The sequence below is a fragment of the Drosophila willistoni genome (assembly GCF_018902025.1).
Source record: "Drosophila willistoni isolate 14030-0811.24 chromosome XL unlocalized genomic scaffold, UCI_dwil_1.1 Seg142, whole genome shotgun sequence".
Classification (NCBI taxonomy): domain Eukaryota; kingdom Metazoa; phylum Arthropoda; class Insecta; order Diptera; family Drosophilidae; genus Drosophila; species Drosophila willistoni.
This window is the reverse complement of record NW_025814053.1, coordinates 1,185,359-1,201,868: the sequence shown is the minus strand read 5'-3', so window position 1 is coordinate 1,201,868 and position 16,510 is coordinate 1,185,359. Positions and strand designations below refer to the sequence as shown.

The window sequence follows — 16,510 nt, the reverse complement described above, 5'->3', positions numbered from 1 at the left end:
GCCAATTCATGAAATCTGCAGTTTCCGCCAGAATCCCGGTATTTTAGTACTTTATTCCAGAACTTAACCGTGTCGTCGACATTTTCCCATTGTACCTGCCTTACTTTATAGTACTTACGTTCAATTTGGTCAATATTGGGAGTACTAAAATACTCCAGGATCGGAGTGATGCTTTTGTTTTGTATTTTCAAAAAAGCATCAATCTGTTTTATATATTAAAGTTGTCCGGCAATCTAAAATTGACAAAATTGTATTTATAACAATTAAATAAAAATAATTAAATATTTACCTTTGCTTCAACTGTTTGACCAGCTGCTGCTTTTGCTGTCAGATTTTCTGATTTCGGTTTTTTGCTGTTGCTTTTGCTTCGACTGTTCATAGTTTTCGAAGCAGAAGCTACAGCTCACAGCAAAACGGTTGACAGTTTTCAAACCCTGGCTCCACTACAAAACCCGTGCAGCATTCTCTTAGATTTTTTTCTATTAAGGATTTTATGCTCAATGCTTTGATTTCTTTCTCAAAATCATCGTCAAATGCGATAGAAACAAATCACCAAATTGAGAAGAAAGTAAAATTAAAAAAATAGATATTTCAATTTGCTAAAAAAGCTAGAATTCCCGCCGCCCGCTGTTTTCAAATTTTTTCCGCAATCTCATTTCCAAAACAGCCAGATCTGGCTAGAACTGAAATGACATCAGTGGTTGCTCGATAATAGCATCCAACATGCAACAAAAGAGTGCAGTTCATGCAAAAGAGTCCCCAACTTCGAACAAAAGAGTGAAAATCGGGAAAAATAGTACCAACATCAGGTAAAGGAGTCGAACTCCGACAATGGAGAACTCCGACAATAGAGTCGATGCATGCAACCTTGAAGTCGAACATCGTACAAACACTGATGTCATTTCAGCTGTTTTCTAGCCAGATCTGGCTTTCAACTGAATCCGCATGCAAAACGTTATATGTACATATATATTTTATTCACATATACATTCATCACAGAACGCTATACCGTGTATTTCTGAGTTTGCCTGGTATTACCCTTGAAATGTATAGCATACTTCTGGGCAGGTGGATTTAGGCTTTGAGCGATTTCTGGGACTCCCCTATAAGCTTTAGCTAGACCACAAAAAATCTTCATAAAGTTTCTTTTAAACTTTTAGAATACATAAATCTCTTACAACCTTCTAGGTTGAGTTTCATATAGTTTAAAGTTTTTTTATTCATCATCATGGGCCATGACTTTTGCTTCCAAACAAATACAATCTGTTTACAAGTTTCGTTCGTATTGATGTCTAGTTTTGCTTCAACTAACCTAACATCAACATCGTAATCGTAATAATTACAAGTTTTTATATATATAATAATAATTCTCACGCAGACACTTAAAATGAATTTAGGCGGTCGAATCAAACACCAGGCTCAGAGACAGGTGCATGGCAAACCGAAACGAAGTACACAGCCACAACACACACGTCACAATGAGCGGATCACTGTGGAAATGCAGCAAAATCATCGTGAAAACTCTGTGGAAGACGATGTCGAAAAGTCGCGCAGAGCTGTGGAACGTAAATTGATGTATCTATCGGAAGCAAATCATATGGCCGGTCCGTCGCGCAATGTACGTGCACGTACCTCACGTGGTGGTGCCGGTGAACCGCTAGCAACTGCTGGTGGTGGCGCCCAGAACAGAGAAGCGAGTCGCAAGGTTCCAGGTGCTAATGCTGCAGCTGAATACGCCCATAAAGGAAAGCAAGCGGTAAAGAAGTGCTGGCAAACCGCATATCCTCCACAGAATGCCACGGAGAAGCCATCTCGAGTAACTGGTGGACACAATGGTAAGGGGGACAAAGGGAGAAACTTCATAGCTTCAATCAGTGTAATGTGTTTGCGTGTATTTTTAGTACTTAAAATAGAATCACCAAGACGTAATGGCCTCACTCCACGTGACCCTTTAGAGGATCTTGATCTGACACCATCTGAATTGAATATATCTCGACGTATGCATGATATTATCCGGGAAGCCGAATACGAAGAAATGTGTTTGATGTCAAAAGGTGGAAATACCTATGGTCTCCATCGTTTAAATAGCAAGCCCCTGAGTTCATATGTGCATGGCCAAGTCAAAGAGCAAGAACCAGCTCCGATTCCTCAGCCACTGTACAACTGCAATCTGTGTGCTGCCAAATTCAACATTAGAAGCCTTCTTGCGGCCCATCGTCGTACTCATGATGACGATTTCAAAATACGCTTTGCGAAAAAACGTTCAAAGGATAGCACCACGACCCTGACCTGTAGCAATCAATGCAAATTTTGTGATCGCAAATTCGAGCTAGAACGGACTTTGCACATTCACCAAATGTGTCACTGCAAAAAGATTTCGCCCCAGCACAGGCGCAAGTTGCAATTCACTGAATTGGCCCACGAGAAGAAGGCCCCGTTGCCCAGTTTTGAACGCAATGCTGCAACACCAAATGGAGATTCTGGTGCCGCTGGTGATCCTGGTGCAATCAATGATGACGCTTTTGGCGCTCCACATCCAGATGTATCGAAGCGTCAATTAACACACTTCACCCGTAATCCCATTCCACGCTCGATACTTTCGGGCACGGAACGTAAGCGATAGACACACACACACACACACACACACATTCTGCATTTTGCCTTTGTTTTTGCTTCAATGTAAATCGAAAAGTAACCATAATGGAATGTGTGAGGTATTTCATTTTCGTTTTAAGCAATAGTAAATCAAATTTTAAGTACATCAGAACCAAATTTTATTTATGCTTAAGTTCAAAGCACCTTGTCTCGAGGATAGTTAAAAACATTATTCGACTAGATGAAAAGTTTTACTCGCTGTTACTTGTGTAACAGAAATACCTTAACGCCTGAATGCACCTGCCTAAAAGTATACTTTGTTTATTTCACATTTATTTCCACGGTTCACCTGGTATTTGCTTTGCTTACACACCACAAAGTACTGGGTCAAAAAAACTTAATGCTTTTAATACATCTGTGGTATATGTTAATCCTTTTTTTCTTATTTCGCCTTCTAACTCGTTCTTTTTCGTACCGCAACTCACGTTTCTCAATTCTCTATAGAGTTGCTTCCATTACTCTTCAGATATCTTTTTTTTTCGAATATGTACTTCGAAAAAAACGTTTGCTTTTTATTTCCCTAACAATTGTTGGTTCGTTGGTATTAACTTCTTGTTTGTTTGGATCATCTGATTCATGTATTCGAATTCGAAAAATTAAAAATAATTGAAGACATTCTTCGACTTGAAATGATATCGATGAATGTAATCTTAATTTATTCCCAAAGTGTGTATTGGAATAAAATATACATGGGATTGCGCCTTGCGATATGCAATTAACTCAACATCTCTATCCCTGAAGTATGCAAGTTATATTTTGATAAATTTTAAGTTAATATTTCAAAGATTCTTAAGGATACTTAAATGCAGAACGAGTTTGCCTGAAAGGAATTTTAGGAAACCATGCCTATATATCTCTCTGCATTTAAAGATCAAAAAGAATCCATTATTGAGCCAATAAAACCAATTTTTAAATTTTAAATTACTGTTCAACAATAATACAATATATATTTTGGATTTCAATAGTTTTTCTTGGTTTTTGTTTTTTAACAATTACTAATGACTTGAAAACAAATACCTTTACATGCAAAAGCAATCTGCATATTATGCATAATATGTATGCACGTATAATTGGGAATAATGCAATATTCTTTTGTAAACAACAATATCAGTATGTATGTGCGTAAGCTAACAAAAATTATTGTCACTTCTCTCGTTTTCCGAATCGTGTCTAGTCGAAATGAAAAATTCATGTTGTGGACTTAATAGCGACTCCCAACATGAATTTAGTCGAAAAACAGAAGAGTTTGGCGGTATTATGTATCAAAATTGAGAACAAACCCGTATATATATAGTATATAGATAGATATATGAATGTATATATAGAAGGTACATATATATTTGATATATAAATAACGCGGCAAATAGTTAAAAGGAATTGTAACAAAAATCAAAAACAAGTCTCAATCTATTTACGGTATAAAATTAATTAATTGGGGAATCAGACATATTTAACACAGGCAGAGGCTTCAAAGACTTCTATGTGGGGGCCAGTTGGAGGGATGGGATGGATGATCCTTCTTCTACTTGTATTTCTTCATGAACTCGGTGTGGAATACACGGAATTTTTCCATCATCAGTTTTAGCTTATCGGTCTGTGGCAAAATGGTGCTACGGAAGTGATAGGTGCCAGCCCTTTGACCAAAACCGCTTCCCGGAACAATGCAAATACCTGGAAAAGACATCAAGAATATATGGAAATGACAATGTTTTTATTATTCGTTTTCCTTCCACTAACCACTCGTTTCCAAAAGCTCAAATGCGTAAAAGACATCGGGAGCCAGGCCCTTGGCTTTGGCCGCTTCAATGGCCTTGGGTGGGATCTCAACTTGGGGGAACACATACATAGCACCCTGCACTGGATTCACTTTGTAACCCTCGAAACCGCTCAGAGTCTTGTGGACTAGCTCCGCTCGCTCCTTGAGGGCAGTCAATGTGGCGTTCTTTTCCTTCTGGAATAGCTCATAAGATGGTTCACCCGGCTTGGGAGGATTGACCAGAGCACTAACAGCCACCTGGCCAGCGGTTGTGCTGCATAGAGCGGCTGTTATCGATTTGGTTAGCATGGCCTTAACATTGGGGCACAAGTTCACCACCTCCATGTAGCCACCACGAATGCCGCATTCGCCGAGATAGCCCTTCGACGTGGACAGGAAACTGACCAGCTCCTGGTTGCGATAGGGTTCGCCCAATTCGTAGGCCACCCTCTTGAACGAATAGAATTTCGAGTTCTTGTCATAGACATTGTCCTGATAGACCTCATCGGCGAGGATTATAAGTTTGTTGTCATGGGCAAACTTAATAATTTCCACAATATTATCGCGGGTTAGGACCTGGCCGGTAGGGTTGCCTGGATTGATAACCACCAAGGCGCGGGGACTGCATGTGCTTTTGGCCTCATCGAAGGCACGTTGCAGTTCCTTACGTCCAAGACTCCAGCCGGTCTCCTCATCAAGGTAATAGTCCACTTTAGTCATTCCGTATTCGGCAATAGTGGCCGAGTACAATGGATACTGTGGGATGGGCACCATAACACCTGGTGGCTTGCCGTCCACATCAGCACTAAACACACGAGGGGAGAGAGAGAGAGAGGGATAGATAAGTTGCGGTCGTCACTTCGTTCAATTGAAAATAGATCTTACTGGATAAGTGACAAGATACTCTTAATGCCTGGAGAAGCACCGCCTGTCAGATAGATATTCAAGTATTCGGCTGGAATACCGCCATCTCGCCGTTCTATATACTCGGTCACTTGACGACGAACCACCTCAAGACCAGCCGAGTCGGTATAGGAGCCCATGGAGTGACCCTGGCAATTACCCAATATGGCACGAGCCCGCTGCTTTACGTCTTCCGGATATTCGGGCGAGTCGAGCAGACGTGGCTCAAAGGTTAATGCCAGCAACTGAAGGAAGGGGAAATTAGCAATTTAAATGGATTCCTGCGGCACCGATTACAACTCACTCACCTGACGCAAAAACGTCACCGGCTTCTGTCCCATGGCATGGCAATCACCAATGTTGGCACGAATCACCTCGTCGAAGGGTTTCTTGACGCCCTGAAATTATACATTAAGCAAATTATATTGAGAGCAATTCAAATTGATATCAAATTAAATGTAAATGGGCTCAAATTACGCTTACTAACGGTTCGTTGAGTCCTATAATTATATATATGTACAAGCTAAGTTGGGACGGCGATTTTCATTATAAATTCATTACTACTTCTACTACATGAGGGGAAATCCCATGACTCACAGCAACCCAGTTGCCAATTCAATGTGGATTACCAAGAAAAAAATAAGCAAAGGTATTAAAATGCGAGTTTTGGGTAGGATAATACAGCACTTGCTACATTCTAATATAATACATCGATATCTATATAGCTTCTTTTTGAGCCTGTTTCATATGAGGCCGCTAATGAAGACTACCAAATCTAGGAAATAGTCTCTTAATGGCGTACATTATTTCTAGCTTTTGTGATACACTAATTATTGGGCTTATTGATTTTTTGGATCAATTAATCAAATACAGACAAACGTTCTACCTAAATATTTAGCTCCTTTAAAAATCCTGTACATTTTACATCGAAAATAATTCTTAGGTCCCTCCGTTTTCACTACGAAGAAACTAACTTGAAACAGACTTAAGCGTTCAATTTGGAAATGTTCAAATTGACTACTAAATCGCTGATCCGAAGTGAGAGGATAAGCAACAATGAGACGAACCGCTAAAGAGGAAACGACAAGTCTGGTTTGCTCTCTCATATACGATATGTCCATATTTATGTACATACACCCACTTACAACACTTCAAGTCATTGTCCAATTAAAATAGACATGAAATACGAAAACAAATATACACAATGCACAATTAGGGTGTCTCAAGCAGAAACTAAAGTGATATTTTCTCAAAACTCAATTTCGAATAGGTGAAAAAGAAGGGGAAGACGATATATTGGAAATAAAATTGACAGATAATTATTATTATATATAAATGTTGATCTCACTGAATGTAAATAATATATTTTACAATCTTCATTTCGCTTCCATACTGACATAACATTCAAACTTTAATATCGGATCACTATCGCTTTCCGAATGCAATAATACATATGTATGTATATATATGTATAATAGTATCAAGTAGAGCGTAAACATCGACCCAACAAAACAGAGAGAGTGATTTTATCTCAATTGGACTATCCGGAATCTGATAATCTCAATAGATGTTAATCAATAAGGCAGAGAATCTGGCATAAGAAACACCAAACAGAATTCATCAAAAAATATCAGTTTTTAGTTTTTTCTGTTGGGTCACCCTAATGCTCAGCTGGAAATACTACACTACTAACACACACAATTTTCTCAAACAAACAAACTCACAACATTTGCACCCGCCACAAACAATGTGGAATGACATGCAATTCACATTCACTTACATTCCCCTTCGGGAACCACTGGGGGAGCGAGTTGGGGCTGGGTCTGGGCTGGGGTTTGGGGGGGAGTGACGTCAATGCCCGTTAATATGAATAATTGGAGAATTCACAGCAAATCACGATTGAGGTAGCTTGTAAACTAAGTTCATACATACAAACACCATGCATGCATGCATTCTGGCTACATTTAGGAATACACAAACACACACACACACAAAAATGGACATATCTACATACATACAAATGTGTGTGTAGGATTTCAAAAGAATACTGTTCGCAACTAATACTGTTCTAATGTTGTACTATAGTAGTAGCTCAACTGAGGGGTTAACCAGCTTTGATCTAACTAATGTTTATTTATAGGGAACTATCAAAGAATGGACTATGAAGAAACAATGAAAATTTCGAATATACACACATACATACATATTAATTAAACATATGATGGTTTGTCCTTTTGTCATTATGGAAATAGAATGAAATATACATCGCTTAATGGAGATTCAACTACGTAGGGGAGAGGGCCCAGTTATGACCCGGGTTTTGAAAAACCTCGAAATTTTTTCTTCAGTTCGGGAAAATGAAAAATTAAGAAGTTTAACATTTAAATATTAACCAAACGCAACTTTTTTCCAAAGAATGTATGTTTATTTGAGTTACTCAAAAAATTTTGGAACAGATTTAATTTGGATAACTTTTTTTAACTTTAAAAAGTTATGACTCAACTTAAGAAATTCACTGAAAATAAGAAAATATGAAAGGAATGTCACACGAATTGTTGTGATTTAATGCTTTACTTATTTTGAAGGGCTTCAAAGCCAAAAACAATGAAAAACCCAAAAGAAAATGGCCATAAATGAGAACGATTTTAAGCCCTCGTCGTCCATGTCACTTTCGCAGTTTTTGCAAGCGAAATAATTTGCTTGCATATTAGCGCACTTCGAATGAACATTCCCGATCGAGATCTTCCAGAATATTCTTGGACAAACTAGTCTCAATATGTAAATTTCCTTTCCTTGTTGTTAAACAACAACAAAAATGTTGGAATTTGATAATTTTACATAATCCGAGTGCAAAAAAAAATGGGACATAACTGGGCACCCCAGCTGAGTCATAACCGGGCCTTTTTATAGTTTAAAGTTTATATCTATATTTTTTATAATATATACACTACATAATCACATAAATTTTTATAGAATCACAAAATATACGGCAAATACAATACTTTGGTGCATTGCACTCACCTTTTCACTGTTGATTTCACAAAATTTTGGTACTTTGAAAAAAATGGAAAAAAACTTTTTCGCACGATTTTCAAAACGATGTTTGGTACGCGTATATACAATACGATTATTAACGTTGGGGTCTGTCCAAAAACTGCAGAACGTCTAACAAACATGATTTACAGGGCTCAAACTGTCATTTAATACCGCATTTCAAAAATATTTGAGAATGTCACAACTGGGCCTGAGTCACAACTGGGCCCTCTCCCCTACATATGTACCATAAATTGTCAGATATGAAGCGAATGTCTTGTAAACAAGTAAACAAATTGATGCACCGCATTCATATTACACTGCACAAAGAGGAAATACATAATATCATAGTAAAGTAATAGACTCAAATATAGTTAGTATACAGATCAATACTGGTTCTAGCATTAAATTTTGGGGGATGACCTTGCCTTCCCCGAGGATGCGCCACTGACCTAATCTACTATTGTTAATATCCATATATACATAGTAGTCCGATATTTACAAAGACAGATATCGTAAACAAACTTCAAAAGATTTGAATGCCCAAAAATGGAAATAAAAGTTGTTAATTATTATTCTCGTTGAGGGATTTAGAGTCCTTTAAGCTGTTTGGAAATAAAAAGCTAGAGGTCGAGATTTTTGTAGATGAAAGGATAAAAAGGGGATTGGTTTTTTATGTTCTTATTCCGATATATTTCGCCCACTCATCGGAAGCCGTCTTAGACAAAGGATTATAATTACATACACATACATTGCTTTGTCCTGTTTACTATATTACGTAAAGGGTTTGTTGTGTTTGGGTTCGTAAGCTATTCGTATTTGATCGGTAAAGTCTTTATGGTGTGATTTGGGAATACATATAAAAATCTTGACTTCGAGCCGGCAGAGATATTCGCATATATTTCTCGTTATAATTCACTTTCCCTATTCATTAATAAGAAGCTAATTGGGCGTTCTTACCACATTGTCTTTCAGTTAAGTCATTCAAAAACACAAAAATATGTAAACCAAAACATCTATTCCATTTAAAAACTATAAGTACCTCTTCGTAAATAAAACAAAACTTTCAATCATAGTTGGTACCTATATATACTTTGGCCAAATTTAAGGCAGAACTAAAAAAAGAATTTAAAAACCGGGTAAGATCGAATACGTGGTAAGCGATTACCGGGTAAAGCGGCATTCAGAATACCTTCTTCTGCTTTTCACTATTTAATCTTTGGAATAGTTTATTTGGAGATGAAAATCAGAAGCGTCTGATGTCCCCATTAATAAAAGTAATGAGTCTCCCCTCGAAGGTGCGTCTGAATTATCGCTTAATACTGAACTGATAAAAAGTACTTTCAATGCCAATTGCCAGAACACACCTACCACAAACAGAATACGCGTTAAGAGAAAGAGAGAGAGAGAGAGAGAGAGAGAGAGAGAGAGAGAGATAGAGAGAGTCGAGGAGATTGTGTTTATAAAATGGTAAGTTTCATAAGAGCTGCTATTGTTATTATTGTATCTCTGTACTAACTATACTATACCTACATATATATAGTTGCCACCTAAAACATTTATACATATCGAATAACATACATATATACGAATGTAAGTATGTATTGCGTAAAGTATTCGACTTATTTGCACTTGAAATTGTTAAAGAAAACTAATAAATAAATGTATGGCAGTTGCTAATTGTTCTAGTATGTCACAATTTGTATACCCTTCTTTCTAATAAGCTGAAGGACATTCAATTTGAATGAGAAGTATCTTAAAGGCTGGACTAACTTTAATTGGCCCAGATCTAAATCACCTTTGATCCCATTGATGGGCCAAAGTTAATATACTTTGTTTTTGGAAAGTGTATAAACAAAAGTGTTTGATGAATGTTCGCACGTTTTTTTTTTTTTGTTGTTGTGAAGATTTCGATTACGAGAGGCTATATAATTGAAATATGTATACATTATATGAATGTATTTATATACAAGTATGTACATATATAGCGCAGTTATAGATGCGATATCAGTTTTTAAACAGTAAATGTCATGAGAAGGTTAAGAAGAAATTTTAGATAATATTAATCGATCTATATAGTGTTTTGGAATTAACAACTTAGTTCCAGTTACTAATGTTCTTTATAACGGAAAGTTTCCATGTACATACATATACAGGTTACTTAAATTTGTAACAAAATTTGTATAACATCATGGAATTTTGTTGTTGTTTCTATTGAACAATCTTTGGAATTGGCATTTTGGAATTTGTACATATTTGCCTATATGACAGGATAATAAAAATAACTAAATTCGACAGATAGGTCAAGTTCCACCCATTTCAGTCTTCAACTTCTTCATCTCCATGGACGTACCAAAAAGGGTGTAGAAACAAATACACTTTAAGAGTACCAGCAGGATCTTAAATTATAAGGATATTGGGCTCGATTGTAGAAAATACATTTTCGCCATTTATTTTCAAGCAAAATTTATACACAATCTGGAAACGGAAAGTCAAGCTACGTCTTTGTCTTTATCATTTGGCCAAGAGCCAAAAAACAGTTTTTATCATTTTATATACATTTCTTGTATGTGTGTGTGTGTGTATGTAAACACATTTGATAAAACGCAGATGAGTGAAAAGGAAATCAATGGAGCAAGACAAGACAGTGGCGAGGAGGATGAGGAGGTGGAGGAGGGGAGAAGGCGACTGAGGGGAATGGAACGTTGACATGCTGCTGCCGCTGTCAACAACAATAGAACCAATGCAAAATGTCTAAAGTCATATGTATATTGGCCATATAAAAGTACATACATACATATGTATATATAAGTATAAATTTATTGTGTTTGTTTTCGAAGAGTCAAACAAAGAAAAATACAAAGAGAGGTAACATAGCGAGAGAGAGAGAGAGAGAGAGAATGAGAAAGATGTTTGCGCATGTTTGCTACGAGTTTAGGGACTTTCACTGATAACAGGATAACAGCATCGCCTCAAGTTGTTTATATAAGAGGACCAACTGGGGGTGAACATGTTGAGCAGAGTTGAAGGCCAATGTCATTTACTCGTTTTTTATACGTTCAGTGAACTTGTCTAGGCAGATGATCAAATTCTTAACCTTAATTAAGAATCATATACACATACATATACATCATATATAATATTTGGTATTGTCTTAAAATGTCAACTGTTTGTCACCAAACACAAATCGTCTCGTGAAATTGAAATTTCATGTGGTTTGTTTTCGAAATTTACTTTGGCATGACAAACCAGCCTAATTAATTATGCGATAGACACGAAATGTTTCATTTCCAACTAGAAATTCCATATGTTTGTCTCTCCATACAGAGAGTACAAACAATGGAAACTAAACTAATTAGAATCGAATTAGATCATGATATCTGTAAAAATGACTTGTTCAGCCAGCCCATGAAATCACTTGAAATCATTCACATATATTCTCACGTACTTCAAAACATGTACAAATATATGTAGGTGGATATATGTATGTATATGTATGTACATTGTATATATGTATAATCAGGTGATCGAAATTTGCGGTTCCACTTTCAAAGTTCACTTTTATCACTTTCATTATACAATTAAACATTGAGATAAAGTTCGATAATATTTCTAATAAGCTCAGGGCTAGAGATTAAAAACTATGCGCAAATACATATGTACAAAATATATATTTGTATAAACATACATACATATGTATTTATGTAGAATACTACATATTGATGGAATTCTAATGATCAAAAACGGAAGAAGAAACGACATTTTTTATAAATCTATGTAAACTTAACATTCTTGGAAGAACTTTTAGCAAAAAACCTTATTTAATGATGGAAACAGGTATTATTTACGCTCTAGTAGCGTAAAGTAGCTACTTTACCCAAAAATGTTTCATATGTATATGTTATTATAGTATTTCGTTTGATCTGCACGGCATATTATTTCAGTTCAATAAAGATAACAATGATGGAGTGTGAATGATTTGAGGCATTATTCTGGTCCATTCAATTGAAATTAAAAAGGGCGGCAAAGCGCAAAACCTAAAACATACATACATACACACACGTACACACGCACGCACGCACGCATACATACATAAGTAAACATTTTGGTTGGTTTGGTAAGTAAATGCTGATCTAGTGGTCTAGTGAGAGAGTGAGGGATATTAAGCTAATTAAGTTAGTTAGACTCACCTTCTCCAGTTCCTTTTCAATTTCACCGGCTCGTACCACCAATGGACCACGAACCGCGTATTCCATGGTGATAAAGTTCGGATTGATGTTCTCCAATTGCAGGCATTTTGAAGACATTGTGTTGCTTTTGCTGGTGTACGAACTGTGTGTGGAATAGAGCAGCAGCAGACCACAAAAGCAGGAGCGAGAATCGAAAAAAGGAAGTGCAAAACCAAAAAAAAAAAAAAAACAAAAATATCAGACACTGTTAAACACCAAATCGTGGATGTTATGATAATGTTAAAATATTTCAAATGCTTCCGCAACTGACCCCAGTGATGACAAGTGTGAAAGTGAGGTGTGTGTGGGTATATTGGAGATGGAGGTGTAGAAAGGGATATAGCCTCCACTATATACTAACCGAGAAGTATAGCTACCACGCGCGTTCAAAGTTTCGACTTGACTGCGCTGTGAAAGCGACGCTGTTGCTGTAGCTGTAGCTGATTTTTGAACGGCGCTGTTATTGTTATGTAGAAACGATTTCCAGCGGCGTATTACGACGCTGGGCGTTATTTTGCATGGTTGTGGTTTTTGTTGTTGTACTGACACGACAGCTGACGTTCTAGACACTGTGGCAGCGGCTCGCTGGATGGCGCTGGGTTTATTCAATAGTAAACGACTCATCTTTAACAGCAGACTGTCTGTCCTTCCGTGTCCTAATCGTTAACACTGTAAGAAAAGCACAAGGAAAAGTATAAGAGAGGCGGCACATTCAAACGTGAGTGTATACATACGTATATTTTAGACTTAAAATGTGTGTGTGTGTGTGCGTTGTGGGCCGGCGCTGTTATCAGTGGTAAAAGTTTGAAACTGGTAGCCTATATCTATATGGTTATCATTAATAATTTATGGAAGTTGATATTTCTTTTCTTGCTATTCCCCCACCTTATACCCCCGAATTAGTAAAGCCTATTGAGAATGCCGAAGACGATTTCAATAAAAAAAAGAAACGTCAAGTAAAAACTAGTTTAACCAGGAGTTAACAGTTTACACATTTAACAGTTTCAGTTGGCGCGCTTGAAAAACGAAAAAAACAGCTGATTATAATTAGTGATGAGGCATTGATAATGTATCGATATATTGTGGAATCAAAATATTACAAAAATTAATTGATGAAAATTTGATTTTTACAGGGCAAATTAATTATAGTATAAAAAAGCATACTATTTGTAAACAGAGATTTTAAAACCATTTTGTATACTACTTTAAATGTAATATAATTTTTTTTTTTATTATTTTCACTAAAATTTTTCAAAAAGATTTTTTTGTTGCGAATTTTTATTTTTTTGGATTTTGCATAGTCTTATCTAAAATTAAAATATATTATAATTAATTGCATATCTAATTTTCTTTTTCTAGTTTTTACATTTTTTAAAGATATGTTTTTTGTTTTGTTCTGAAATTTTATTGTTCCGGATTTCGACATGGTCTTATCTAATATCAGGATATCCAATTAAGGCTAATTGCATACCTAATTGTTAAAAATATTATTTTCCTAGTTCTTTAATTTTTTACAGAGTATCTTTTTTGTTTTGTTTTGAAATTTGATTGTTATGTAAATTAGCATGGCCTTATACAATACAATTAGAAAATCTAATAAAGGCTAATTGCATATCTAATTGCTAGAAATTTTCTTTTCCTGGATCTTAAATTTTTCACAAAGAGATATTTTTTTTCTGAAATTTTTTTGTTCTGGATTTTGACATGGTCTTATCTAACATTAGGATGCATATCTAATTGTAAGAAATTTGTTTATCTAGTTTCTTATTTTCAGTGTCTTGTTGTTTTTTTCTTTGTTGTTAACTGGGGGATTATGTGATATATAAATTAATACTGCTACTAGACATATGTTTTTTTTTTTTGTTTTATTTAATTGTGGACTATCAGTGCTATGTACTTTTGACTTTGAGCTAATTTCCTTATCAGTGACGTCTTTTACAGTTCCTAGGCTCGGCTTATGGCAACCATTCCGATTTATGTATATATAAATCTGTGATTTATATATGTATATATAAAATCCATACATACATATGTATGTATTTGTACAATTTTGTACTTTGAATCCGGCAATTACGTAATGAGACAAGACTAAGCAATTTGTCTAATGCTAGAACAAAAGAACAATAACCTGACAATCACAAGAATACCCAAAACTGAAGCGTCAATCAGACAAAGTGTACATATACTTAAAATGCTTTTTGCTTGGACCCCATGGACCCAATACCAGCAGATATAGTATGTATGTATGTATGTACATATGTCGATATATATCCATGTGTCATTTAGGTTTTGGTAACATTTCGCTGTGTCGCATTTGAAACCGGTTGCCATTTGGAAGATGTTAAAATTGTAAACAAACATCTCGAGTACACAGAAAGAAAACTTTCGAGTATCAATTAGATAAATACTATGCGTTCACTTATTGAATTTTGAAGGATCCTACGCAAATCGGTGAATTTGGGTATGAAATGTTGTATGTTGCGAAACAGCGATTCGTATGATAGATGCTGAGATAGCAACTGAGAACAAGTTGTTATCACAACATACAGCGCAGAAAAGCTATGATAAGGGTTTATTCAGATACTCATATACACTGCATCTAATATTGAAGCAATTGAAACTTTTTTCGAAGACGTAGCAATGTAACTGCATAGTAACCCATCCTAAAAAAGTGTAAAGTGGATTACTGAACTGAAGAAAAAAAACATAAATAGTTTGGAATGGCAATATAATACCGATTTTATTCCCATAGAAGATTTATATAAATATATAAAATTTATTATTACTTTGATTAACTTAGCCCTAGGTTTGATTGCGAGCATATTGAACACGGATTTTGGACACGGAAAAGTAAATAAGGTTATTGAACCTTCGACTCACATCAGTGTAAGTATGTACAGATGTATGTCTACAGAAATCAAACTTCTATTTAGGTTGGAGGTCAATTCTTATGCAACATTTCAGTTGGACTTTAATACTGAGTCTGAATCAACTTGGATAAGCACCTTCCCACATATCCCATATACATATCTCCTATACATATACCGTATGTAACTTATTCAAATCCAATAGATAAGATAATAGAACCGATAAGGTGTATACTTAATTAAAACGAACAAATCTAAATGAAAATTAAATTAAATCCAACAATTTAGAAGCCAAAATATGAACAAACAAAAAAAATGTGAAGCACTTTCGTAAAATATTTCGAGAGGGGGACTAATTGGCTGACTAAACAGCTGCTAGTGTCTCACTTTTTCACTCACACCGATACACGTACGAATACACACTCACACTCGCACACACACAAAGTTCGGCAACAATTTGCGGCCTTTTTGTTGTTGTAATTGTCATGGTTGTTATTTTGTTTTTTGCACCTCACGCAATTGAATTGTAGACGGCACGCAAAACAATCAACAAAAATCACACACAATATTATTTATGGCAATTTAACACAGAACCAACAAAAAAAAAACAAATCAATTTTGGTGAAGTGGCTCGCTGGATGGATGAGGGTTGTCCGTTGGCGTGGGAAAACGATTTAACTGCTTAATTGTACCTTCGCTCTTTAGGCCAAGCAGAATAGCCTCCAATTTGACAATCGATTTTTTCGCTTCTGCATGTGCAACAACTCACCTTGACGATAGAAAGGGGTGTCGGCGGGGGGTAGCTGTGCTCCGGCTCCGATTATCTAACGTAACGATAACGTGGTGGATGTGGATGTGGTTGCGACGCCTGTTCACTGCCGTTTGTTTTGATTGAATTCAGTGTGCTGCGGGAGAGCAAGAATCAAACAGTATTGCTATGTACATAAATACGTACCTATAAAAACAGACACACACATCCATACATACATAATATTTATTATATATACATACATACATATATATTAAAAATAGTACATAACTGAAAATTTATTAATAAACTTATCTGC

General features: G+C 36.0%; 2 protein-coding genes across 3 annotated transcripts; one reads left to right on the top strand and one right to left on the bottom strand.

Annotated features, from left to right (window-relative positions):
- The first annotated feature begins 1,279 nt into the window (after positions 1–1,279).
- Positions 1,280–2,761, top strand: LOC6652998. The gene is made up of 2 exons (XM_002075229.4): positions 1,280–1,835; positions 1,902–2,761. The coding sequence occupies exons 1-2, from the start codon at positions 1,388–1,390 to the stop codon at positions 2,621–2,623; spliced, it is 1,170 nt and encodes a 389-aa protein (XP_002075265.2). The 5' UTR covers positions 1,280–1,387; the 3' UTR covers positions 2,624–2,761.
- A 1,208-nt stretch (positions 2,762–3,969) lies between these two features.
- On the bottom strand, positions 3,970–16,329 carry LOC6652997 (alanine aminotransferase 2-like). 2 transcript variants are annotated; one of them, XM_002075228.4, is made up of 7 exons: positions 16,213–16,329; positions 12,938–13,245; positions 12,538–12,679; positions 5,623–5,712; positions 5,297–5,559; positions 4,393–5,216; positions 3,970–4,326 (listed from the first exon to the last, which is right to left on the bottom strand). In XM_002075228.4, exons 2-7 carry the CDS (start codon positions 13,198–13,200, stop codon positions 4,178–4,180), a joined length of 1,731 nt encoding a protein of 576 aa, XP_002075264.2. In that variant the 5' UTR covers positions 13,201–13,245; positions 16,213–16,329; the 3' UTR covers positions 3,970–4,177. The 2 variants fall into 2 exon arrangements, with proteins under 2 accessions (XP_002075264.2, XP_023037082.1); XM_023181314.2 differs by lacking the exons at positions 12,938–13,245; positions 16,213–16,329 and adding an exon at positions 12,848–12,931.
- Between the last annotated feature and the right edge of the window lie 181 nt (positions 16,330–16,510).